The sequence below is a fragment of the Palaemon carinicauda genome, chromosome 33, assembly GCF_036898095.1.
Source record: "Palaemon carinicauda isolate YSFRI2023 chromosome 33, ASM3689809v2, whole genome shotgun sequence".
In the NCBI taxonomy this organism is placed as follows: Eukaryota; Metazoa; Arthropoda; class Malacostraca; order Decapoda; family Palaemonidae; genus Palaemon; species Palaemon carinicauda.
In genome coordinates, this window is record NC_090757.1 from 84209499 (window position 1) to 84235458 (window position 25960).

A 25960-nucleotide genomic window follows, 5' to 3' on the forward strand; every position below is an offset into this window, starting at 1 on the left:
GGTACTTCACCAAATAAAGTAATATATTCACGAAACAAATTCCCGAGGTGTTGACTCGATCAACGACAGAGAATTTCTGAATAATGTTGGGAATGGTTCTGATAACCTACGAGTGATGGCACCGATGTATGACCACCTACTGTCATGGCGGCGATCGCCACGAATTTGAATTTTCTGTCGTGCTGCGTCAAAACGTGAGATTTAAGCTATATATATGTAACTACCAGGGAAGTTACATTTTTAAAATTGTAATACTGTAACGATTGACTGAGAACTGCGTAGCGTAAATAAAACTGAACGCTAGTTTAATTAATCTTTGAAAACAGATCGAAGATTATCTAAAGAAAGTATACTAAAAGGACAAAAATTTCCTTAAAATAACATAATCCTTTTATCTTATAAAACTTAATACTTTGTAAGATAGTACAGTATTCACTTATCATTCTTTGTAGAAAAAGAAAGAAAATGCAAGTCATACTCTAGCTTACGTCATATGACTGTGACGTCATAGAGAAGGCGGGGTGTTTACCTACCGCCATCATGTTTTCGTTAGTTTAAAGTAGATTGAAAAAACTTCTAATCCTACCTTTTAAGCTATAACATAGCGATCAAATACCAAACAAAAACAAAATAAGAGACTGCCAAGAAACCATATTTAGAAGTACATCACCAAGATAACTGCTAAAATCCAGGTTAACCACGATTGAATTCCAAACGATGTTGCCAGCAATGGCGGCAGAGAAGATCTGGTGAAGTATGGAATGGTTCGGCCTATCTCCCGTAAGGGCGCTAGTGTACACCTGGCAACTCTATCTGCGATTGCTGCAAGTTTTTGAATTTTTGCCGGACGTCAGAGACTAAAGCTATTTTTATACAACCAGCGGGTAAGTTTAATGTTTAAAAATCTCTCAATTGATTTAGTGTATTGATTAAAGTTCAATCAATAATCATGCATGACAATTAATAGAAATTATTATTAAGGGTTAATTACATGCTATGTCTGCTACATCAGTGACAGAGCCCACTCCAGATTTAAATTGACACTGCATACAAAACTTTGTACGTTTATATCGTAAAAGAATTAGGAAGGGGTTCATTTCAAAATCTACTTGCAGAACAGTTAAGAGGTATATTACAAACAAAATCTGTACTTATTAACAAAGGGAACTTTAACAGCCAATTTTACAATGCACAATGAATCAACTGTAAGAGATCTCACCTTATTTATGCTACAATGTGCCGAGAGATTCCATACAGCAGAGAGTATCACTTTCAAAGTTGACTCTTTGCGAGCTGATAGGGCAGCTTGCATCAAAATGGCAACAGCCCCAACATCACGTAAGCTTGCCTTGCTTCCTCCATCAGCTCTCCAAGATAGGTTACGAAGTACGCTTGCAGTTACCTATACAAGAAGCAAGAACAAACATGAAAAAGAACCCTTTTGTAAAAATTAATTGAAAATTAAACTGTAGTTCAAATGTGATCCTAATCTTGATATTAAAATGACAAATTCGAAGATAATTTGTATTTTTCCTAACCATACAAACCTTAGCTATTTACATTGGCCATTTCAGCTACGCCAAAAGGTAAACCCAATGTAAATAGCGTGGTTTGTATTTCGGTTACGGAACAAATGACAAATTCGAAGATAATTTGTATTTTTCCTAACCATACAAACCTTAGCTATTTACATTGGGTTTACCTTTTAGCGTAGCTGAAATGGCCAATGTAAATAGCGTGGTTTGTATTTCGGTTACGGAACAAGTAACCTTTTAAAGACAATTTGATATCTATACAAAAGAAAAATAATTAATGAATAAAACATTATAGGGACTTGCTTACATAGTATAACCAGAGTTACAGGACATAGAGTCAACCATCACTACAAGATTATTTGATACATATATTTCTTGACTATACAATAATCATTCCATAAAATTCTAAACAAAATATTTACATAAATACATTAAAAATTTCATAAAACTATCTCCGTAATTACAATTTATGAAAACTAACTTAAGACAGGATGGAAAAAAACAGCAGCATTGTACACAACATCATATATATGTCTTATGTACAGCTGGCTCTTGTAAATTATTAGCTCGGTGCCAGTCTCTATCCAACGATTAACCGGGCATTACATGCCCTGCTACTTTTCTGACCTATTTTGCTACTGTGTTGAGAAAACTTTAGATGGCTGAATGTCTTCCATCTTCAATTGGATTATAAATAACTGCAATATGAAGAAAACAAGAGTGTTGTATGACTGAATTCAGGGACTTGTAGTAGTGTACTGTTGTTATAAGTGTAATAGACAAGGCCATAGAGCAAGTGTGGATTTCTGAGAGTGAGTGGGATTTGTGAAAATCATAGCTTGTATGGTAATTATGCTACGATGTGTAATACCCATAGGAGTGAATGCACATACTATGGAAAGGCTGCTTATGTAGCAAGTATGTGTAAAAAAAATTGACAAAAAGATGAGGAAATTGGGAGAGTAAGTCGAAGTAATGAGTATGGACTCTATATAAAGAGAATTTAAAAAGGTGAGCCCTCTAGTCTGAAAAGTATGAATGTTTTGAATGTGAGAGAAGGGTTTTCAAATACTGTAATGGTATGAAATGGGATGGAGAAATGACAAAATGTTTGAGTACTGTATAATGATTTTGTGTAAAGGCATAGCAATGCGTGCTTTAATTGATACTGGATGTGATGTGAATATTGTGTACATAAATGATTTTGAAATATTACCTAAAGTGAGTGTGCAGAAGATATGTGAAAGATTTGTGTCAGGAATTGGAGAGTTATGTATGCCTGTTATTATGAAATTTGAGGAATCTGTTATGATTGATGGGACGTGGATGGAAGAGGATGATTTACATATTGATGGAGTGAATGTGAAGTTTGATTTGTTATTAGGGTATCAGTTTTGAGAAAGAATAGTACAGGAGTGTATTCAGTACAAAAATTGAGGATGCTGGTGAGGGATAGAAGAGAGAGTGAAAGGTTATCTAAAAATATCTGAGGAGAAAATGGAAGAAAGAATGGCTGAAATGATAAAGAAATACAGGGAGGGGAAGATAGAGAAAAAGGAAGACAAATGTCTAGCCTTTAGCAGCAAGCAAGAAGCTGAATGAGTACAAAGAACGAGAATAAGGTGGTGAGGAACGTACCGAGTAAAAGTAAGGATTCGCTATATTTATTCTCGTGTGACAGCAAACAAATGATAGAAAAGAAGAAAGGAGACAGGCTGAGTAAGAGAGTGAAGATGAATATAAGGAAGTTAATAGAAGTGTTTTGATTAGGGAAGTAGTACGACATATAGAAAAGTATAGTTTTACTGGAAAGAAGGATGTAGTTGAGTTTATTGGAGAGTATGAAAGTTTTTCTTGGGAAAAGTATGGTGTGAAAGAAAGGTTTTGGGTGCAAGAACTTAGTAGTTTATTGGAAGCGAAGTTATCTAGTTTTTATAGGACGATCATGAGTGTGGGTGATTGGAGATATGAATCTGTAAAACAAAAGTTTATTGATCTGGTGGAAAGAATGAAAGCTGGGGTGAGATATACAGTAATAAGAATAATGAGCTTGAAGAGGCAAATATGTGGCAAAATGAGACAGTGGTAATGTATGTGCTTAGACTAGAAGTTTTAGCAAGGAAGACATTTGGGGATTTGGAATACATGATGCAAGTGAGAAGGCAGAGGAACTGAAAGTTGAGCTTAGAATGGAGGATCAGAGGGAACTGAATGAAAGGTCAAATTTTGCCAGGATAAGAGTGCATAGATGATCATCAACTAAAAGTAGAGGTCCTGCTGCATAAGACTACATTTGGCTGAAACAAACAACAGAGACTGCACTGCTTGAATTCACCAAGGAAAGGATAATGACATGATTTAATGTTGTGGATATCTTCCCTTCCATTTGCCAGTTTTTATGACTGCATTACTAATTGGATTGTAATTCATTGTGTGGACCTGTTGGATGTCAAAACACAACTAGGAAGTTTCAGGAATTTGTCTGTCAGGATATGACAGTAGTGCTACGTATATGTACACCTATATTGTCCCTATCAAGAGTCAAATCACAGTGAAAGTGAGCGTAATAAGTTTTTGGCAATTACTAAAAGCAAAGCAGCTATTAAGAATAGAAGGATGAAAGAAAATTAAAGTGACAGTGAAATAGACTAAATATTGTAATGTTTTGTATAAAAAACAATATTGTAAGGTCTTCCAATTTTTAAATTTATGTTGCTTTAATTTCCAGTGAAATAAGACTTTCTACAATGATAAAAAATCCTTCTGTGGTATTATCAAATAGATAGAATCCTACTAAGATACACATTATACAGTAGGGTCCCGAATTAAGCGTGTTCGAATTACACGATTCCCCTTTTCCACGATCGCTATTTTTCAAAAATAAATTTTCTGTATCCACGAGGCTGTTCAAAGTTCGCGAGTCAAGCACTACAAAATGTATCAAATCTATAGTCTTTTTAAGTATATTGGTAGCCCTAAATACGGTGATTTATAATAAATGTTACAAAACAATATTAACATTACATTTCATTAACATAATTTCATGATGAATAGCCTATTTAAGGATAAAATTCCACAACAATGAAATCAACTGTTAACTGTGCGAGTCCAGCTGACAAAATGTAAACAGAAATGTGGTTACGTTCTCGGCAATCTTTATCTTTCTCCAACCTTACGATAATTGTAATGGTAGTGTTAATGATGGTATATTAAAGCATTATTTTTGTTTAGTACAGTATATTTAAAAGCCTTATTTTTCCCTCTGGGCGTTCAAGGTTTTCACGAGTAGACTGGGTTCGTTTATCGGCAGTGAATAGCCTAAACTTCGGTAACGAGTCGTCAATATTTTGTCATATTTTAAACAGTAGGCTATACATTTGATTTGCAAACATTGGTTTTGTAGAGTAGACGGTAAAATAAAATCTAGAGAGAGAGAGAGAGAGAGAGAGAGAGAGAGAGAGAGAGAGAGAGAGAGAGAGATTTGATGGCAGAAATCTCTCTCTCTCTCTCTCTCTCTCTCTCTCTCTCTCTCTCTCTCTCTCTCTAGATTTTATTTTACCGTCTACTCTACAAAACCAATGTTTGCAAATCAAATGTATACTGTTTAAAATATGACAAAATATTGACGACTCGTTACCGAAGTTTAGGCTATTCACTGCCGATAAACGATAACAAACCCTTTAATGCAAACTAACTGTATCCTTTGATATTCCTCTATATTTATCACGAATTCCTTCTATACCTCCTCAGACACTCTTATTTCAAATATCTAAATTATTCTTATCACAACTAACACCATCTAGTCATTTTCATTCCATTATATCTATTATTCCTCTGAATCTTATTCCCTTTCCTTATTCTGTTTATTCGATGGGATTCGTTTTTCCCTTTACCGTCTTTCAGAATCTATTTTTAGCCACTGGCAACCAAATCCCCCCTTCCCCCGTCTCCCCTGCGAGTCCACCCAGCCTATCTCATCACTCCCCCCACCTTCATCCTCCCCTGTTCTAGGTCTGTAACCTTCTGCGTCATAATATCTCTCTCTCTCTCTCTCTCTCTCTCTCTCTCTCTCTCTCTCTCTCTCTCTCTCTCTCTCTCTCTCTCTCTCTCTCGTTATACAATACTTACAAATAGATGAAGAAACCAAAATCGGTTTTCTTGAAGTGTCAATTAAATACAAAACGAAAAAATTATACCGTGTATACATCCATTTCAATCATAGCTTAAAATACGGTAACCTATTTCGGCAGCAAACCACTATTTTTTAGGAAACACCATTCTATTCCAGAAAATTTTTACTCTTTAAATGTCAATTGCGCTATAATAAAACATGTACTTATGTTGTTAAATTTCGGGTGTGTTTTAAAAATCGAGTATTGCTAACTTATTTTTGTTTTACTTTTGGCTGTGATCACATCAGCTGATGTCTAGCTTCCGCGCGAATACAATAACAAAGAATTGTTTACACCATTTCTTAACTTATTCAAACCATCTATACAGTTAATATTACATAAACACCAATGTGTTATAACATATCATATTTATTGTTTAGTACTTTAAAACCATCCCTCTCTCTCTCTCTCTCTCTCTCTCTCTCTCTCTCTCTCTCTCTCTCATCGAACGTTATAGCGGTAACCTAATTGTTCGGTGACTTTAAAAATAGGCCTAGTACTTTCTTCTTTACCTTTTTTGCATATGGATCCATAATTGAGGTGGGTACAAGTTGACTTATAACTGAAGTTAGGAAAAGTATTTTGGATATGGAAAGGACAATTATCTTTCGTAACAGTTTAGAATTATCGTAAGTTATCACTCTGTCATTAGCGGCAGTTTGCTATTGTGGATTAAACGCATAAGGAAAAAAAAATTTCCAGCTTTGCTACGAATTTAGGAATTTATATGGATACGGTAAGTAAAATATTTGTAATAACATAATGTTTACTAAATGTTTGTAATATCATTAGTTATGACTTAGATCGTGTGTGTTTAATGCATTCGTTTGTTTATTATGATCGAAGATGGAGCGTAAACAAATGGAAGGTTTCCGTTTCAGGCGGCATCATAAAGAAAAACATTTCATAAATGGCATTCATTTCATTTATTTGAAAGTTCTAATAAAAGATAATTAGAATATTGGTAATAACAAATTCAACATATAATCTATACTTGGTAAAATTGCTGTCAATTCAAAAACACAGATGTATAAATGCGTCTGTTTCTTTGTTGTGATCAGAGTTAAACGTAAACAAAACATTGGTTGTCGTTTTCTATTCTGCTTTTTAGCGTGTTTAGGAAACGCATGATATAAAATCGCCTTTATTTTGATAATTCTGGATTTTCAATCATACAACAAGCTTGTCTATAGAGTGATGGTTTTGCTATTCACCAGTTGTATTATACAATAGATATGACAAACATTAAAATTTGTCTGTATTTTGGGTTGTGTTGTAACGGGAAATATATGGTGTTTACACCTATCCTGGTTATAATTTTAACCATTTTTCAAGTTATTAGAACTTTAAAGTATATTAAATGTTTTATTTATTTACAAAAACAATTTGATATTATAAAGAAATACAGTATAGTACAAAGAAAGTATTGGAAATGGGTAGTAAACACATTTGAATAGGCAAATTGCTGGTTGCCATGGCCACAATGGAATTATTTCTGTTAGTTGTGTGTTTCGAAATTCGCGATTTTCCATTTACACGAGGTCATTAATCGACCAAATTCTCGCATAATTCGGGACCCTACTGTATATGGAGAGGCTTCCAAACCTAAGAAGGCGTGTACAACAGATCTGAGCTCTTCAGGTTAAGTTGGACATTCTGCACTATAGCCATAATAGACAAGGTCCTAATAACATCACCCTGGATGAAGATGATGATGATGATTACATTTATTCAAACCATACCATATGGGAAAGGCGAGATAAAAATGGACACTTCAATAACATTACTTGTCCCTGATTTGGAGTATGGTAAATACTGTGAAATTTCTCATTCTTAAAATATTACTAGCCTACTTTCTTTTGCACATTTAACGGAGTTTGAGCGAAGCGAAAAATCTATTTTTGGGTGAGATAGCCATGACGTTCTGATGGAAGGTTCCTTCAGTAGCTTCCTGAGGGTATATATGACTACAGTAGATATTCCCAGAGAATTAAACTAAAGGTTTCACAGAATTCTAACCTCTGGCGCAAGTACCCATAAGGTTTCCCTTTAGGATATCGTATAATAACAGGGGACGTATGCTTGATACGCCACACAGCTATCTGCACCCCACATAGCGTTTACGCTTCGAGGGGGAAGTGTGGCAAGTATCAGGAGGAGCCGTTATAAAACTCTCCTCCTGCGTTACTGTTACGGTACCTAGTGATGTAAACAAACGGCCGCCATCTTGGTTTACGTCACATCCGCGCGCTCCATTCCTGTTTCTGTAGCGTTCCTGAGCAGTGTTTTTTTCCCAGTGTTCGCCATTTAATTGCATCATGTCGCAATCTTCAGCCTCACCTTCTTCTGGAAAGTTGAGTACCATATTCTTGTATTGCATAAATAAGCTCCAGCCGTAAAGTAACGACTTTTTATCTTTAATTCTTGTGTTTTGTGGCTGAGCTGTGGCCCGACCGGAGGCGTCATGTTTCGACGCTGTTGCTCGCCTCGCATGCTTTATTTACTTGGCCAGAGCAACCTTCCCGGTCTTGTAACTAATAACTTCATTAGTTATTTAGTCTTCATTACTAGTAGTTAGTTATATTATGCGTTAGTATTCGTTTAGGCAACTATGTTAGCCTACCCTATGCTAGATTGCTAGCTTAGCCCCTAGGCTCGATAGCCTAGTGTTCATGTTTACTTCTTGCATGATATAAGTGTTCCTGGTGTTATTTTATAAATGAAGACATAGGCATTTATACAAACAAGATGCAGTCATTGCACAGATGTTATTTCGCCTTCTAGGGAGTATACAATGGGTTTCGGTGATATTGGTAGTCGTCTCCCTTGCCCCTAACCTAACGCTGGGGCTATTGTATACTCCTTTACCTCCCCAGTTACCTTTCCTAAGGTAATCTCCTCCCTCTGAGGTAGCCTAGGCTACAGCCTACCCCTCCTTACCTCGATATGCTTTCGGGTAAGGTTAGGCTAGGATTTTTCCTACCCCACTCCTTGCCATAGTTCATACGCTTTGAGTTTGGGACGGAACCTCAGAGTACCAGTCGTTCTCCCCCCAGCCCCCATTAGGAGAATGTACTCTCCTTTGGGTCACTGCTGGAGGGTGAAGGTGGTGGGGCTCTGCCCTTCCCCCTAGTCCACACTTGGTTGGGTTAAGTCCCGTCCTCCCTGTGGCCTAGCGACTTGTCCTCCCCCTGCCCTTCCTGGTCTAGGAGACTAGATCACCTAGCCTAGGTTTGGCAGTCAGTGGGATTCTGCTTCTTTATAGTTTAGGACAGGATATTAGTGCTGTACCTACTCTGTGCTAACCTACCCTAGGCTGGAAAATGGACTCTTCCTACCTAGACAGGCTAGCCCTGAACAGAATCTCCCCCCTCTGGTGTTGTCAAGAAACCTATTCTAGGGACTACAGTTGGCCTTCCTCAACTTCTTCTTAGAAGAGGAAGAGCCAGCATTAGAAGTGAAAGAGGAAAAGTAGGAGGAACAAACTCGCTTCTACCTCTTACCAATTTTCACCTCAGGTTCTCCAAGAAGTAAAGTCATCTATCCATGACGAAGCTCCCCACACATAAAAACCACAGATGTTGCTCCAAGAGTTATCACGACACTGGAATTGATCCCCAGTGTGACAGGCATATTGATGAAAGGAGCAAGGGTGACAGGCACAACAAGGTAACAAACACAGGTGTTAGTGGCACTAAAGCTAATTGTAGGCGATGGGAACCAGAGTAACATGCACAGGTTTACAGAGAAGGGTTGTAGAGTGGCAAGAGACTTTGGAGAGGGGTGACTTGAAGGTAAATCTGGAAAAGACTTAAGCTACAGTTAGCAGTAAGAAACATACGGACAGGATAGCTATACATGAAAGTAGAGGCTTGGTTATAAAACAGGTAGAACAATTTAGATACTTATGATCTACTTCAAGTCAGGAGGGAGGCTGTGAGGATGAAGTTGAGAATAGGATAAAAGCAGCCTGGGGGAAGTAGAGGGAGGTAACATGAGTAGTATGTGATAAGAAAATGCCAATCAAGCTAAAAGTCAAGATCTATAGCACAATAATAAGACTAATGTAAGGATCAGGAACGAGGGCTTCAAGATGAAAAGAGGAAGAAAAGCGTGAGAGATCAGTGATGAGAATGCTACAGATGGAGTGTGGGAATATTACTGCTTGAAAGATTGGAAAATGATGAAAAAAGATGATTGGCCATCATAGTAAAGATTACAGATGGTGTGGGCCCGTGTTACGTATGGATGGTGGAGAGGAAGTGAGGAATGTTTGGGAGGAACCTGTTAGGGGGAGAAGATTGAGAGGGAGGCACTCTCCTACTACAGGTAGAGTGAAGTTTAATGTTCATTTATTCCATATTTAATGTATTCATACATTGTTAAACATAATATTTTTCTTGTTTGTAGTATTATCTTTTGAACTGTATGATACCTTAATATTGTAAACTATATGTAAATATGGCCAAGAATTAGAGCATTCTTAAGAGGGGAATTAATTAATGCTATTTTATTTAATTTCTATTAAAAAATTGATTTGGTGTTCGAACACGGTTTTGGAACGTATCATGTTTGTTCTCAAAAGTGCCACTGTACAATATTTTTAAATAATGTCACAGAAGTGTAAAAATTACCTAGTTCACATCAAATTTTATTTAAACTTTTTATTATGAAATTTTTATAAGAGATTTCTTTGTGGTGTAAATGGAAATGCTTATTAATTCCGTATTCTAAAGCCTTATTCACATTTCCCATGCAGATATGTCCAAGGAAGTTTCAGTCCTTCCAAAGGCCACAGGCTCAGGATGTGCTACAGGCAATGCCAGTATCCCAGGTGAGCCAGCCTTCCACCTCAAGAACCCAGCCACAAAATCAATATGTGTGGGTAAGCCAACCACCTCAACAACCGTTAGCCACTACTCCGTTTATTGCGTCTCACAGGAGATCTTCTTCTAAAGAAAGCAATAAAAGAGGTAATATGCTTAAAATTTCAAGCACGTTTGTTCAGAGTGCCAAAGAAAGACTCGGACAACGAAGAGTAACCTAGATCTGTCCTATTTGAATACATATATTCAATGCGACTAGTTCCATATGCTGACCGTCTCACAGGTGAGGACCTTATGTCCCAATGGGGCTGTCACCACCTCTATAGATCTTACAGGCGTTTATTTTCATGTTCCGATAACATGGTTTTTTCGTCATTTCCTAGGATTCAAGCTAGGCAAACGGGCTTACACCTTCAAGGTGATGCCATTTGGACTCAACATAGCGACCAAGTTATTCACTAAGTCGGCGGAGACAGTAGTCCAAGAGATGAGGACTCAAGGAATACCGTTAGTGGCCTACCTAGACGGTTGGTTTATCTGGACCAACATCGTCAAGGAATGCCACAAGGCGTCGGGCAAAGTAATAAAATTTCTGGAATACTTAGATTTCCAAATAAATTTCAAAAAGTTCCGTCTTTCTCCAGCAACGTGCTTCCAGTGGTTAGGTCTTTAATGGATCCTGACCACACACAAGCGGTTGATTCTACCACAGAAGAGGATAGAGCTAGTAAGAAACACAAGAGGATCTCTCAAGGACAAACTAACGATCCGGAGAAGCCAAGAAAGAATCCTAGGTTTACTCCAGTTTCCCTCAGTAACAGACACATTACTGAGAGTCAATCTGGAAGACATCAATCGAGTTTGGCGTTCCAAAAAAAAAGAGAAATATCGAGACAAAATTTCTCGGATTCCACCTATACTGTGGAAAAGACTTCAACAATGGACGAAGGTCAAAAACCTAGCAAACTCAGTACCTTTACGATTCCCAGCGACAACATTGGTGGTCCATTTAGATGACTCCCTAAGCATTTAGGGAGGCTATTCCCAATACCAATAGGTCCAGGAGTTGTGGACAGTGACACTCCGACAACCACACATCAATATCTTAGAAGTCATAGAAGTGTTCTTGACTCTAATAAGTCTTTCCCCGTCACATAAACAACATATCAGTCTAATACTAGACAGCCAAGTGGTAATCCACTGCATAAACAGGGGAGGTTCCAAATCAAGTCACGTAAATCAAGTGATGGTAGCTATCTTTTCAATGGCAACAGGGAACCTTTGCCACCTGTCAGCTGTTCACCTGGTGGGAGTAAGAAATGTGGTTGAGGATGATCTAACAAGGACACCTCCGCGGGAGTCGGAAGGGTCCTTGGCCAAAAAAGTCATTTAATTGGACCTGCCAACAGGTTCCGGGTCTCCAAGTAGACCTATTTGCCACAATATCCAACCACAAGCCACAATGTCATGTGGCCCCCAACCTGGACCCTCTGGCCTATGTCCCAAACGACATGTCCATAGATTGGAACAACTGACGGAGGATTTACCTGATTCCGCCTTTAAACATGCTAATGAAAGTCCTGGACATGCTCAGGACTTTCAAAGGTCGGATTGCCCTAGTAGCCCTCAATTGGCCCAATGCAACTGGTTCCCTATCTTGGTGGAACTAGGACTCCGACTTCAGCGGATTCCCGAACCAAGTTAACACGGATGGTACTATCTCACAGTGTGTCTGCTCCCTCACGGATTCAGAGTGCCTTCACTTTATGGACTATCTGAGATTTGCAGCACAAAGAGATGCTGAGATTGACCCTTTTAACACATTGTCCCTAGTGTCAGGTATATGAGATTCTACCGGCAATATGATTCTGATGTAAGAAAGTTAGCCAATTTCTGGAAGACTTAGAGGTTCGGACGCTGACTACGAATCTGGCAGTTACCTTTTTCAGAACTTTCTTGGAAGGAGGTCTAGCCAATAAAACTGTTACTATGATTAAATCTGCTTTATAGAAAATATTTCAGATCGAGTTCAATTTAAATCTTACAGATTCGTATTTTTCGTCTATTCCATGAGCTTGTACTAGACTAAAACCAGTAACTCGCCCTCACGCAGTTTCATGGGTTTTAGATGATGGCCTTGATCTAGATTCTGACTCTGAAATTGACTCATGCACTTATATAGCGCTTCTTAGAAAGACGCTATTTTTGATAAGTTTAGCCTCAGGAGCCAGAATACCTGAACTCTCAGCATTATCTAGAGAACCAAATCATATTGATTTTCTAGGACTCCGACCTCGGTGGATTCCTGAACCAAGTTAACACGGATGGTACTATCTCACAGTGTGTCTGCTCCCTCACGGATTCAGAGTGCTTTCACTTTATGGACTATCTGAGATTTGCAGCACAAAGAGATGCTGAGATTGACCCTTTTAACACATTGTCCCTAGTGTCAGGTATATGAGATTCTACCCTTCGGCAATATGATTCTGATGTAAGAAAGTTAGCCAATTTCTGGAAGACTCAAGAGGTTCGGACGCTGACTATGAATCTGGCAGTTACCTTTTTCAGAACTTTCTTGAAAGGAGGGGTAGCCAACAATACTGTTACTATGATTAAATCTGCTTTAAAGAAAATATTTCAGATCGAGTTCAATTTTAATCTTACAGATTCGTATTTTTCGTCTATTCCGTGAGCCTGTACTAGACTAAAACCAGTAACTCGCCCTCAAGCAGTTTCTTGGGTTTTAGATGATGGCCTTGATCTAGATTCTGACTCTGATATTGACTCATGCACTTAAATAGCGCTTCTTATGAAGACACTATTTTTAATAAGTTTAGCATCAGGAGCCAGAATATCTGAACTCTCAACATTATCTAGAGAACCAAATCATATTGATTTTCTTTCTTCTGGTGGAATTTTATTCTCTCTAGATAGAAAATTCTTTGAAAAGAATGAGGGTCCACAGAATAGATGGTCCTTGTGGAAGATTGTCCCACTTCCAAAGGATCTATCTCTGTGCCCAGTTATCACTCCGGAAAACTATTTAAATAGACCTTCAGGACCTTTGTTTATTAGAAAAGATGGAGGAACCATTTCCCTGAAAGGAATCAGACAATAGATTCTTTATTTTATTAAAAGAACCAAGCCAGAATCTGTACCACATGCAAAAGATATCCGGGCTGTAGCAACACCAGTCAGTTATTTTTGTCACATGAATTTTGAAGGATAGTGGTTCCTCCAGATTTAACACAACCATTATAACAGGCTCCTATCTTCATATATATTTTCCCTCTTAGTACCTTGTCTTCTAATAAGGAGCAGGGCGGCACCTGCCCTAACTTTTCCCCCTACCTTAACATTGACCTTTATTTGGGTAGTAATTAAGAGATAGGTATATTAAGGATTTTAGTAAAACACTCATAATTGAATTACTGTACTCTATTTGTAATTCAGTTCCTTAACTTTTTGTGTATTTCCAAGCTTATGGGACCAATTCTCTGTTACTATTTCGCGGAGCAGCACAGGTTGAGCCCAGAAAAGGGATTTTGAAGAAGGAAAAATGGAGTTTTTATGATAAAACAAAGTTTTATGAATACTTACCTGGCAGTTATATATATATATATAGCTATAGTCTCTGACATCCTGCAGAATTTTTCAAAATTCGCGGCAACCGCCGTGTGGTGGTTGTGCGGTTAGGTGGTTAACACCCCTTACAGGGTGGTACGTGGAATCATTCCCATTTTCTGTTCCTCAGATCATCTTTGCCCCACCTGTCTCCTGAGGGGAGGAGGGTGGGACTTAACATATATATATAAAACTGCCAGGTAAGTATTCATAAAAATAACAAATTGGGAAATAATTTGTATTTTTCCTAACATACAAACCTGGAGCTATTTATAATAGGGTATTACTTTCAGCGCAGCTGAAAGATAAGCCATGATAATTTTAGTGAGGGATAACTACCCCATCCGCTATTTAGCGGGTGGGGGGTTGGGTAGACTGGCTACCCCGCTCACTCACACCTCTCGGCTAAGTAACCACTTTGCTTTATGGCAGGACTTCTCGGGGGACAGAGTGGCAGGCCAATTTGTATAAATAGCTCCAGGTTTGTATGTTAGGAAAAATAAAAATTATTTTAAATTTCTTATTTGTTCCGACACAGATACAAACCTTCGCTATTTATAATAGGGTGACTTACTCTTAGGAGTTAGGAAGTCCTCACCAACTGGCCTTGGTCATGACCTGGGGTCCTCTCTATTTTGATCTGTGATCGATAGTAGAAGGGACCCTACCCTCGCTAAAATCAAGTGCCGATATGAGGTAATGCACTGATAGCGGCCTGCAGAAGCTTGTGTGTGAGTGGAACTAACAGTGTGGCTTGTCTTTAACATAGGAACTTGAGTACAGAACCTATTGTTCTTAAAGACTTACCCAATACCCTCCCTCTAAAAGGTATTGGGGGCATAACAAAGTATTCTTCTATACTTAGGAGGCACAAGGGAAATGGGTCTTACCTGCAGCGAGGTGATGTCAGCTATGCTGAGGCTTGCGGAGCTGTTTTCCCCAGAGGGGAGAAGGTGAAAGGAAGAAAGAAGTCAGGCATTCTTACTCATTCACCCCAGACTAATCCGGGTAGCCTCAGCCCTCAACCCTCTGCTACTTGTCCATCAAGGAGCCTGAGGTGTTTAGACCATTTGTTGTGCGACCATCACAGGACCAATGGAAAGGGTCTCCATGTTCTTGTGGGTTACGTCTTTGCAAGTAGTGGGTCGTGAAGGTCGATTGACGCTTCCACATGCCCACTTAAAGTATCTGCACCACAGAGTAGTTTCTTGAACGCCAGGGACATAGCAATGCCAGTGACGTTACGAGCTCTGGGTCTTAGGATGAAGGAGAGTCTAGATTAAGAGTAATCTCAATTGCCTTCCGATCCCAGAGGGGAAGGAAATCCTTGAGGTCTTCCTCTTGACCTTCCCCAGTGCTGGTCAACAGTGCCGACACACAGGGCGAGCTGGTATCGTTCTTTTAAGGTAACCCTACAGACTCCTCACTGGGTAAAATCCCAGTTGATGGGTTTCCGGTTACCGAACGAAGACTCTTTATTCAAAATGGGCTGCACCTAGGGTACAGCACACTCTGATCTGAGTCTCAGCAATCCCCTCAGGGACAGCGCTGAGAATTACTTCTCCCCGTCTCCTAAGATACGAGACATCAGAGGTTGGATCATACAACACACTAACTCTCTTGGTCAAAAGCCCAAGTGAGTAGAAAGGGCGTCTTCCGTGTAAGGAAGCGATCTGCTGCTGGGCCTAAGGTTCGTAGAGAGGGGTCTTCAGAGACTGAAGGACCCGAACCGCGTTCCCAGGACGAGGTGGTCAAGCTCAGACATAGACCACATTACCTTCGCCGAGTTAAGGGCATGTCTTCTGGAAGAGTCAACAATGCTAGAGAAGTCCCTCTGGGAGGAGGCAGGCACTCTCAGGCCTAGAGCTTCTCCAGTCTCGTACCAAATGCCCGCCTTAGACACAAGTCTAGCTGGTGGAAACGAGAAGGTGGTCTTGACCGCTTTCCTACGCTCCTTCAGCCAGTCATCCATTTTAGCGAGAGCCTTCCTAGCCGAGATGGACAGCTTCATTTTGATGAAAGCCGACTGCTTTTTGGCCTTCTTCCTGCTAAACTGCGACTGAGGAAAACCAGGAGCAGGAGGTTGAAACTCCTCCCCATAAAGCTCAAGGAGGGAGCGAGAGAGAACCTTATAATCTGCAGCCACGTTAGCAGGCTTATCTTCATCCTCTGAGATATCCTCTAGATCTTGCCCTACTTCCTACTCAGTCTCTCTTTGGGCTGCAGGAAATAAGTCTGAGGTTGCTCCAACAAGCCGATCAGTTTCCAATTGCTCATCTGCGTACGAGAAAAGCAAATCGTCGGATGTGTCCTAACATCGAGGGGCGTGTGTGTCCTGGCGCCACGCGCCGGAGGCGTCCTGTCGCCGCGCGATGGAGGCATCCTGACGTCACGCGCTAGAAGCGTTCTCGAGGCGGGAGGAGGATGCATCCTGGCGCTGAGAGCTGGAAGCGTCCTTGCGACGAAAGCTGGATGCGTCCTGGTGTAGTGAAGCGGAAGCGTCCTGGAGAGGCAGGCTGGAAGCGTCCTGGTGTCGCAAGCGAGAGACGGAAGCGTTCTGGTGACAAGAATCGCGAGCGTCCTGGCGGCGTGTCAAGGAAGAAGAAGCGCGGTACCGCGCGCTCGACGAATCGCGCCGCGGTTCCCGGGGAGAGGCACTTCGTTCCCTCTTAGAGGCCGATTTCTTAATCAGTAAAGTGTCGTCCTTACGCCGGCCCGACTGGGAGGAAGGGCGGCTAAAAGCTTGTACCAGAGAAGACAGCTGCTTCTGCATAACTTTCATAAAAGATTTTGCGACTGCTGCTGGATCCTGCGTTTCCGAAGGCAATGGCAGCCGAGTAGCGCTGGTCGTAAGAAGAGGTTCTCTCGATAGTCTCTCATCACTTACAAAAATAGGAGAATCTTCCTTCCCTCCATTTCTAGGCTTTGACCTCTTCGGTGGAACAGCGTCCCAGTCATCCTCTGAAGGAAAAGGTTCCGGGATACTCGATAAGGTCTCGAAGCTTCATACCGCCATTTGCGTCTAGGCGAGGGGCTCGGGGAAGACACCATCACTTCTGACACGCCTTTTCCGTGGCGTTCATGAGCAGCCTGGGAAAACGCAACAGGACTGCTTGAGGCGACGGCTGACCGAGGATGTGTATCTCTCACTCCCTTGCGGCCGTCGACGTACCTTCTACCTTGGTCCTGGTAGCTTGGTAGAGGTCTAGACCTAGGGAAGTGACAGGTTCGATCAGTCGTCACCTCCACTGCACTTTCACAAGCACTAATCACACTCTCACTCTTACCTTTAAAGGCTGAAAGCTGGTCTTTAATAGCCTTCAACTCAGCCTCCATCCTGGCGTACCGAGGGTCATACGTAGATACTGTTCCTGTAGAAGGGGCAGGAGCTACTACCTCAGGAGAAGGTTTAACTTCTACAGAGGAATTAATTAAGGGATCCAAAGAAATATTTAGGCTAAGCTCACTAGCAGAATTAGATTTAGATCTCGAAGCCCTCCTGGCTTTATCTAACTCTAACTTACGCACATAGCGTTTCATACTTAACCATTCTTTCTCGCTGAAAACGTCACATTCCTTGCACCTATTATCAAGCGCACATTCAAAACCCCTGCACTTTAAACAAACAGTGTGAGGGTCTACCGAAACTTTCGGTAACCTCACCTTGCATACCTCATTTACACAAACATGAAAATGAAGTTTATCAGTCATCGTAAACACACAAATAGTCAAAGAATAATAACAAAAGCGATTGTCAAAACCCTAGATCAGTGCACTGTACGTCACCAAAAAAGAATTCCAGTACAGCGACAAAGGGAAAGCGAAAGAAAAACTCCAATGGCGGACCAACGATGTTGTCAGTCCAACCGGCAGAGATGATCTGAGGAACAGAAAACGGGAATGATTCCACGTACCACCCTGTAAGGAGTGTTAACAACCTAACCGCACAACCACCACACGGCGGTTGCCGCGAATTTTTAAAAATTCTGCCGGATGTCAGAGACTATAGCTATATATATATAACTGCCAGGTAAGTTCTATTCATAAAAATCTATTTCTGGGTGAGGAACCTGTGTCGCCCAGTGAACCCTCCCTCCTCTTTCCTTACCCTAGGCTGGCCCAAGCTTGGGGTGCTAGTAGGAATGATAGGAGAAGGATAGATAGTGTTGGTGGTGGTTGTGGGGGGGGGGGCAGTAGCTGTAGTGAACGACACCTCGTAGTAACGGGGGATTTTGAGGAGGGAGAAGTCTAATTGGAAAGGGACTTCTGGTAGTGGTATCACTCGCCCCAGTTTTAATACCGACACCCTTTAGGGGTGAGCGAGCTGGGTATATTCCTGGCATTCCATGCAACTTTTTTCTCTGGTATATTTAGCAGTACAGTATTTATACCTTTGAAATGGTGCTTTAAGGAGCATTTCACTGGGCGACACAGGTTCCTCGCCCAGAAATAGATTTTTCCTTCGTCAAAATCCCTTATTAGTTACTAATGTACTCTATGTTAATCATGAAAACATTTAATTTCAAAATCCCTATAACACAGAAAATATATCTAACAGTGTACCTTGCAATCATATCCAAAAGAGTAATACATATCACCTTTAGCCAAATTCCACTGAGGTAAGAGTACCGCATTAGAGACAAAACACTTACCTGTCTTAGATCTTCACTTGGGGAATGAAGCTGAGAGACAAGTGCTCTCATAAATGACCGGAATGAACAGAGAAGAGCCTTATTAGTCCCATCCCCAAAGGTGAGATTAGTGAGAGCCATACCAGCATACCTGTAAATGGCAATCATAAATATGAGGATAAGTAATTTATTGGCAATAATAATACTACCACTTCCACCAAACCTGTGACTGGAAATTTTTTCACAACATTCACTTTCAAACTCAAATACTTATTGTATTATAATAAAATGCACATCAGAATTATCATCACAAGAGCATTTCAATGCGTAATAAAGTAAAAACAAACCTCCTCAGAGTAATGCAGTACTGGTCTGAGGTCGTGGAACCATGTCCATCATGATCACGTCTTATCAGCTCAGCAATGGCATGAAGGCCTCCTAAGGAACACATGGCATGGCGGTGATCCTCATCAAAGGAGAGCTTCATCAAGGCAGCCATTGCTGGACAAGGATGTCTATCCATGTCATCCTCTAATAGAGGACCTCTGCCTGCACTGGTCCTTTCTAACCTCTCGTACAAGTAATCTGAATAATCACGAATTTGTTCTAACAGCCTAAGAACTCTGAAAAGTAAAATATGATGAGTTTATTAAGGTACACAGTACATATTCCCTTTTCCCATTTTCTAAACTTAATATTGTCTGTAAAATGATAGGACAAAATACCTCAGTTTACATGTGCAGTGACTTTGAATAAAATAAATTGGGATACAAGCATACAAATTTAAACTAGATTACAAGCACTGAAATGGTCTGAAAGCAAAAATTACATTATGTATGAGGATTTTGAGTAGACAGTACTACTGTCACGAGAATAGCATGCAACACGTAGAAAGCAGTAACGCAGTGCCCATAAACTAACCAAGCAGTGTTCAAGCTGGGTTCCCATGATTTTTACACCATTTTGTTTCCCATTACAGTATCTCTCATCCACCCCTTTGCTCAGACCCTAACTCTTTCTCCAAATAGCACTCATAAAAGCATTGGATAGTGTCGTGTGAGTGTCTTTGGAACTGTTCTTTGCAGACGTGGCAAAAATCGTACAGCATCTACAATTTGTACCATTCTGAAGATAAAAGAAGATATGATCCAATAGGAGTGCTGACATTGACGAATCAACAGCCACATGTTACTCATAATGTTGAAAAGTTGCTGCTTATCTGAATTAATGAAAAGCAGTTTGCTGGAGATATGACTATTAAAAACATTATTTGTGAAAAACCAAATGTATGCTAACTTTGTGAAAAAGAACCAGGTATGTTAGCAAAAAAAAAAATAAAACGGAAACATTAAAAGGTCCCGGGGGTGGTTTGAGAATTTCAAGAGAAGAACTGGCAATCATAGTGTTGTGTGCAACGGCAAGGTTGCGAGCTTTGATGTCAAAGAAGCAGAAGCATTCTTTTCTGAATTTAAAAGGTTCTTAGAATTCAAGTTACATTTTCAAGCAAGTGTTTAATCTTTGGAGAATGCCCAGGAGAACCATTAAAACAGCTAAAGACAAGGCAAATCCAGGTCACAAGCCCATGAAAAACCATCTAACCCTGCTGTTACGTGCTAATGCCAGCAGGGATCGCATAATCAAACCTCTCTTGGTCTATCACTTGGATAATTCATGAGCCTTTAATAAGTAGTAACATCATCATGGGGAGGTCAAACAACAGGGCTTGGGTGACTCAAAATTTGTTTGCAGAATGGGTTAATGAGGTTTTTAGTCCTGAGCTCAAAAAAGTACATTTTGGAGAAGAACCTCCCACTCCAAGCCTTTTTACTTATGGACAAAGCTCCTGTCCATCCTCCAGCCATTGAAGATTACCTACAGGAGAAATTAAAATTCATTAGAGTCAAGTCCTGCCACATACACCACTCCAATACACTACTCCAACCCATGGAACAGCAGAGTAACTTTATTTTCAAGAAGCTGTATAGAAAAGTAATGTTCCAGTGATGCTTCAAGGTTACCAAAGGGACCAAGCAACCTCACCTCCCACAGTTTTGGAAAGAGAATTTTCCCATTACCAACTTCCTCAAACTGATTGACAAAGCCTAGGAAGCAATCACCAACAGAACTCTTAATTCCACTTGGAGAAAATGGTGGCCTGAATGCATTCCCGTATAGGCTTTTGAGGAATTCAAAAGCTATCACGGAGGCAGTTAACAATGAAATTGAGTCCTTATGCAAGAAAATAGGGATGGAGGTAGGCAAGGACAACATCAATGCTCTTCTTGAAGAACATAGCGAGCAGCTGATAATGGAGTTGATGGAGTTGCATTTTTGTAGAGGAAATTTCATCTGAGGAGGAAGAAGAGGAGGAGGATGAAGATGAGGAGGAGGGACAGAGTGATAAACCTCTCGCTTCAAGTGAAATTTGAGAGATTTTGAAAATGTGGGAAACCCTACAACATTTTGTAAAAACACATCTCCCAGGTAAGGTTTTGGCAGAACAAGGAGCAAATCTGCTTACCAACAATGAGAGGTCACGTTTTCATGCCATTCTAAATGAAAGGCATAAGAAGTCACCCCCAGACAGATTTCTTTGCCAAAGTTGAACGTAAGAGTGTAAAAAAAGACAACCAAGTGTCCATAAAGTGCAAATCAAGTGATTCAATTTAGTGATAGTGAACCCCATTCAAGAGAAAGAACTCCCGATATTTAACCAGAAGTTCTTAAGGAGGGAGGATTCTCCCTCCTAGCAGATACCTTCTACTCCTCCTCCTCTTATGCCAGCCACAACTCTCCTCAAAGGTAGTGTGTGAGATAATTTGTCAATACTTTATTTCTATTTTGTATAGTGAAGTTTTGGAGTTTACATGCTATTTGAAGTCCAAGGACTTTCCTGTAAAAGGCTAGAACAGGGAAGCCAATACGACATAATTACCAAAGAAATATTGTCTCCCTGCTCTAGGACCAGTGTATTAACATGCAAAGCATGAACTCAAGTGTGTGTAAGAGAAACCCTTTAGGGTCAGGCACTATTGAATTCAACACAACACTTTCAGTAATAAAATGGTCTGGCTAATCATGACACACCATCGCCAAGAACCATTACTACTGCTAGAGACAATGCTACCAGCCATCATCTTCTGTCCTGTAGCCATATCAACTACAAGTAGTTTAATCTATCAACAAGTGAAGTGACAAATATTCATCTACACTTGAATTAAGTAACAGGAATAACGTTATTAGTTATCCACTATTCTCAAAATAGGCTGGTTGTATTCTTGGTCTTAGAAGATGAAACAGTGGATACCATTGACTATTTGGCCTAAGTGGCGCTATTAGCACAGCTGTTCCTGAATATTCCTGAAGGACATTCAAAGCCTTTGAAATAAAACTCATCTGAGGAAAAAGACAGATTGACAACCATCTGTTCCATCTACATTCAGAGCATCTCTTGCCACTGCTTATTGAGTCCACATTCGGGGCTACATATAGTGGAAGTTTGCAGTTCTCTTTTGCTACAAACAGGTCTATTTGGAGATACAGAACTGACTCTAAAATCCCCTCAAAAGAACTACGGGTTTAGGGCCATTCCATATGCAGGATGTCTGTCTGGATAGTGAACCAGACAGATAGTATGGTAAGAGAAATACATTTCTCTCCTGAAGGAACTTCATAATGGGAAGAGTTACTGCGTTAAGAATTCTCGAGCAGGATCCTCCCCCGTTCTGAGGTGACAGTCAGCTACTTGGTTGCCTATGAAAGTCTCTTCAACATCAGGAAGACTGCCACCAGTCCCAACATATTTATGTAAAATGCTACTAATTGAGGGACCATTTCCAAAACACAAAGGTCTCCTCTCAATGACCTCCCCAACCCAACTTGGATGCGTCTGTATGAAGGATTGTAAATATCTGGCAAGAAACCAAAGGGACTGGCACGGAAAATGCATTTAATATTGTCCCTGGTCAGAGAATTCTTTGCAACGACTGGGCAACTGTGCCCCAAAAATGTGCCTCCATGCCGCTCTTCTCCATACCCAACTGAGATCTTTCAATTTGGTCTTTAACAATGGGTCGACTGCTGAGGCAAATTAAAGGAGGACCAAAATCTTCTCTAGTGTCCATCTGATGGAAAAGCTGTTTGAAAGAATGAATCTCACATTCCTTAGAATTCTTTGCTCAGATGCTTTTTTAGATTTAAGTATGGCTTCATCATATTCCATTGAAGACTTAGCCACTTCCTAGAATTAAGTCTTGATTTGTGTATTTGAGACATAATTCTTTTGTACCTCACCAAATCAGCCAGTCATCTGAATAAGCTATGACCTAAATGCCTCACAACTGCAGGAGTTTGATCACGACCTTGCTAGCTTTTGTAAACAATCTTGGGGTGATATTGAGGCCAAACAGCATTGTCTTGAGACTGTATACCTAGTTCCCAAGACAAAACCCTAGGCAAAGTTGGAAGAGGCCAGCAATAGGGATGTGCCAATAAGCATCTTTTAGATATATAGTACAGGTCCAAGCCCCTTGAAGTAATATTGGCAAACATGCAGGATGGTCATCATTTTAAATGTATTTGCATCTGATGTGTTTGTTGAGACAAGCCCTGCCCTTTTCTATGACTCCTTTTTTTTAGCATCTTGCTTACAAGGAATTTAAATTCCAGGGTTCTAGTCTGATGAAAGCTCTGACTAGCAATAATAATAATAATAATAATAATAATAATAATAATAATAATTATAATAATAATAATAATATTAAAAATAATAATAATCAATGAGAGGCTTCACGTTGTGGATTCATCTCCATCGTTTTCAAGAACATTAGACCTTTTCTCAGTGGAGCCAGAGCAAAGTCTCAAGAGGTCTCGATTGGTTGTGGATTTCAAAACCACCTCTTTGTCATTGTTTTTACCCTACTAGTATCTGGAACTTGGCTCCTTTGTAAGCAAGATGGTGAGAAAAGGAGTCATGGAAAAAGTCAGGTTCTTAAAACTCCAGGGAAAATTATTCAGCATACCAAGGAAAGACTCCACTGAAAGAAGAGTGATATTCGACCTGTCTTATCTCACCAATCATATCAGATTTGACGCATTCAAAATTACGACTATAATGAATGTCCACCAATTAAAACAGCGAGGGGTTTGGACCTGTACCTTTGATCTAAGTGATGCCTATTTGTATGTCCCAATTGGCCCAACTTCCAACCTTATTTAGGGTTTTGGCTTGGGAGAGGTGGATACAGTTTCAAAGTGATGCCCTTTGGCCTCAATATTGCCCTAAGAGAGTTCACTAAACTAGCAATGTCCAGTGATCAAACTCTTACAGTTGCATGAAGTTCACGTCATTAGCTATTTACATGATTGGCTGATTTGGGTAGAGACGAAAGAATTATCCCTCAGTTACAAAAATCAAATTTCAAATCAACTTGATAAAATTAAGAGTACTGTACAGTAATACCTTGAGATACGAGTTTAATGCATTCCGGGACCAAACTTGTGTGTCAATTTGCTTGTATCTCAGATGAATTTTTCCCACATAAAATAACTAAAAAAAAATTAATCTGTTCCCAACCTCTGAAAAAACCCTGAAAACAGTATATTACAATGGAAAAATCAAAAATTTTAAGTAATTTGTATTTTTCCTAACAGTACTTACCTCAAACTACTTTCTTAGGAGTATCTTGGATCTCCTCCCATCCGACCAGAATTTTGTGTACAGTAGTTTACCCTACTCCCGTTTTCTAAGCAGGGCATCTCTGGCAAAGTGATATGCGCCCAGAGACGACCCGAGGTTAGAGAGCATGCTTGCTCAGGTCTCGCTCTCCAGTAAGTTACTGGTCGCGTCGGCGTTAACACCCCGACGCTCTCTCTTAACCCAGTGCGACCCTTTGTGTCCCCGATCCCTTTGTGTCTCGTGCAGTCCCCACGTGGTCCCTTTGTGTGTTTCCCTATCCTTTCCCTCTGTGTTCCTGTGTCTCGTGGTGTATTACTAGTGCGTTATGGAGCATCCCAGTCGTTGCCCTGGGCCTGTGGCCGGAAAATCGTGTGGCGCTTTCCTCTCTAAGGCTTGATGCAAGAGCATCAAGCCTTTTAAAGGAGTAACTATCCTTTCTAAGCTGTGCAGTGATATTCACGACGATATGGAGAGGCTTCTTTTATTATGGATAAAGGAGAAAGTTGGCGGGAGATAGCGTGACCGAGACAATCATATGTGAAAAGGCCAGCAGAATCTATGATGACTTGAAAGGGAAGCAAGCAGCTGAGAGAAGTGAGACTTCAACGCCAGCGGAAACCTTCAAAGCCAGCCGTGGCTGCTTGGATAAGTTTAAAATAATGGACTGGGATACACTTGGCTGAGGATGGTACATATTGTCGATGTACTGTACTCCTCTCATATTGGCACGCCAGCTCAGTCACTCTTGTGCCACTCTCATGTTTTTCGATTATTTCATGCTTCATATCGATTGTCATCGTACTCTTTTTCTTTTCACTAAACTTGTTTGCACTCGCTTGCTTTGGACCCATTGCTTATTCACTGAATTCTCCACTGATTAACACAAAAAACACATAAAAAACAAAACACTATGGCCGATGCTCGGAGATAAACTTTACACGACGGAGATCCGACGGGAAAGACCGAGCGATACTGTCCTGGTGAGAAGCTTCTTGCACACTCGGCCACCTGGCGGCCGCATAGGGAACTGCCTCATATCTCAAAATTTTTCTCGTATCAGGACAAAAATTTGCTCGGAACTTTCCTCGTATCTCAAATTTCTTGTAAGTTGGGACATTCGTATCGATGTCCTAGACTGACGAGGCTGCTGATGTTGTTGTTGAGGAGCTGGAGGCTTGTAGGGCCGAGATGTAAGGGCCCTTTGGAGGAGCAAATCTTGATTCGACTTCCTCCACCTCTCAGCTGTCCGTTCCACATCCTTGGGCTCAAACAAACTCTCTCCAAGGATGGAGGAGTGTCTGAGATTGCCGACATCCACGGCTGGGACTTTCGAGTGGAACCTCTCGGTCACGGCATCACGACATTTTAGGATCGAGTTTGCCCACAAGTCCGAAACTTGGTGAGCCAGGAACTCGATGGAGCGCGTGACCGAGAGGAGGAAAGTTTCCAGGGCCTTCCTGGTGCTCTCCTTGGACAAGTCCTCGGATCGCAACAG

General features: G+C 40.5%; 1 protein-coding gene across 4 annotated transcripts in view; it reads right to left on the reverse strand.

The window, feature by feature from the left end:
* Nucleotides 1-25960, reverse strand: part of LOC137626002 (uncharacterized) — a 188347-nt gene that overhangs the window by 134552 nt on the left and 27835 nt on the right. For all 4 annotated transcript variants that reach the window (XM_068357093.1, XM_068357092.1, XM_068357091.1 and 1 more), the window contains exons 7-9: nucleotides 19136-19411; nucleotides 18810-18939; nucleotides 1220-1402 (exon numbers count right to left, since the gene is read on the reverse strand). In XM_068357093.1, coding sequence (XP_068213194.1) covers nucleotides 1220-1402; nucleotides 18810-18939; nucleotides 19136-19411 — 589 coding nt within the window. The remainder of the gene's footprint in view (nucleotides 1-1219; nucleotides 1403-18809; nucleotides 18940-19135; nucleotides 19412-25960) is intronic.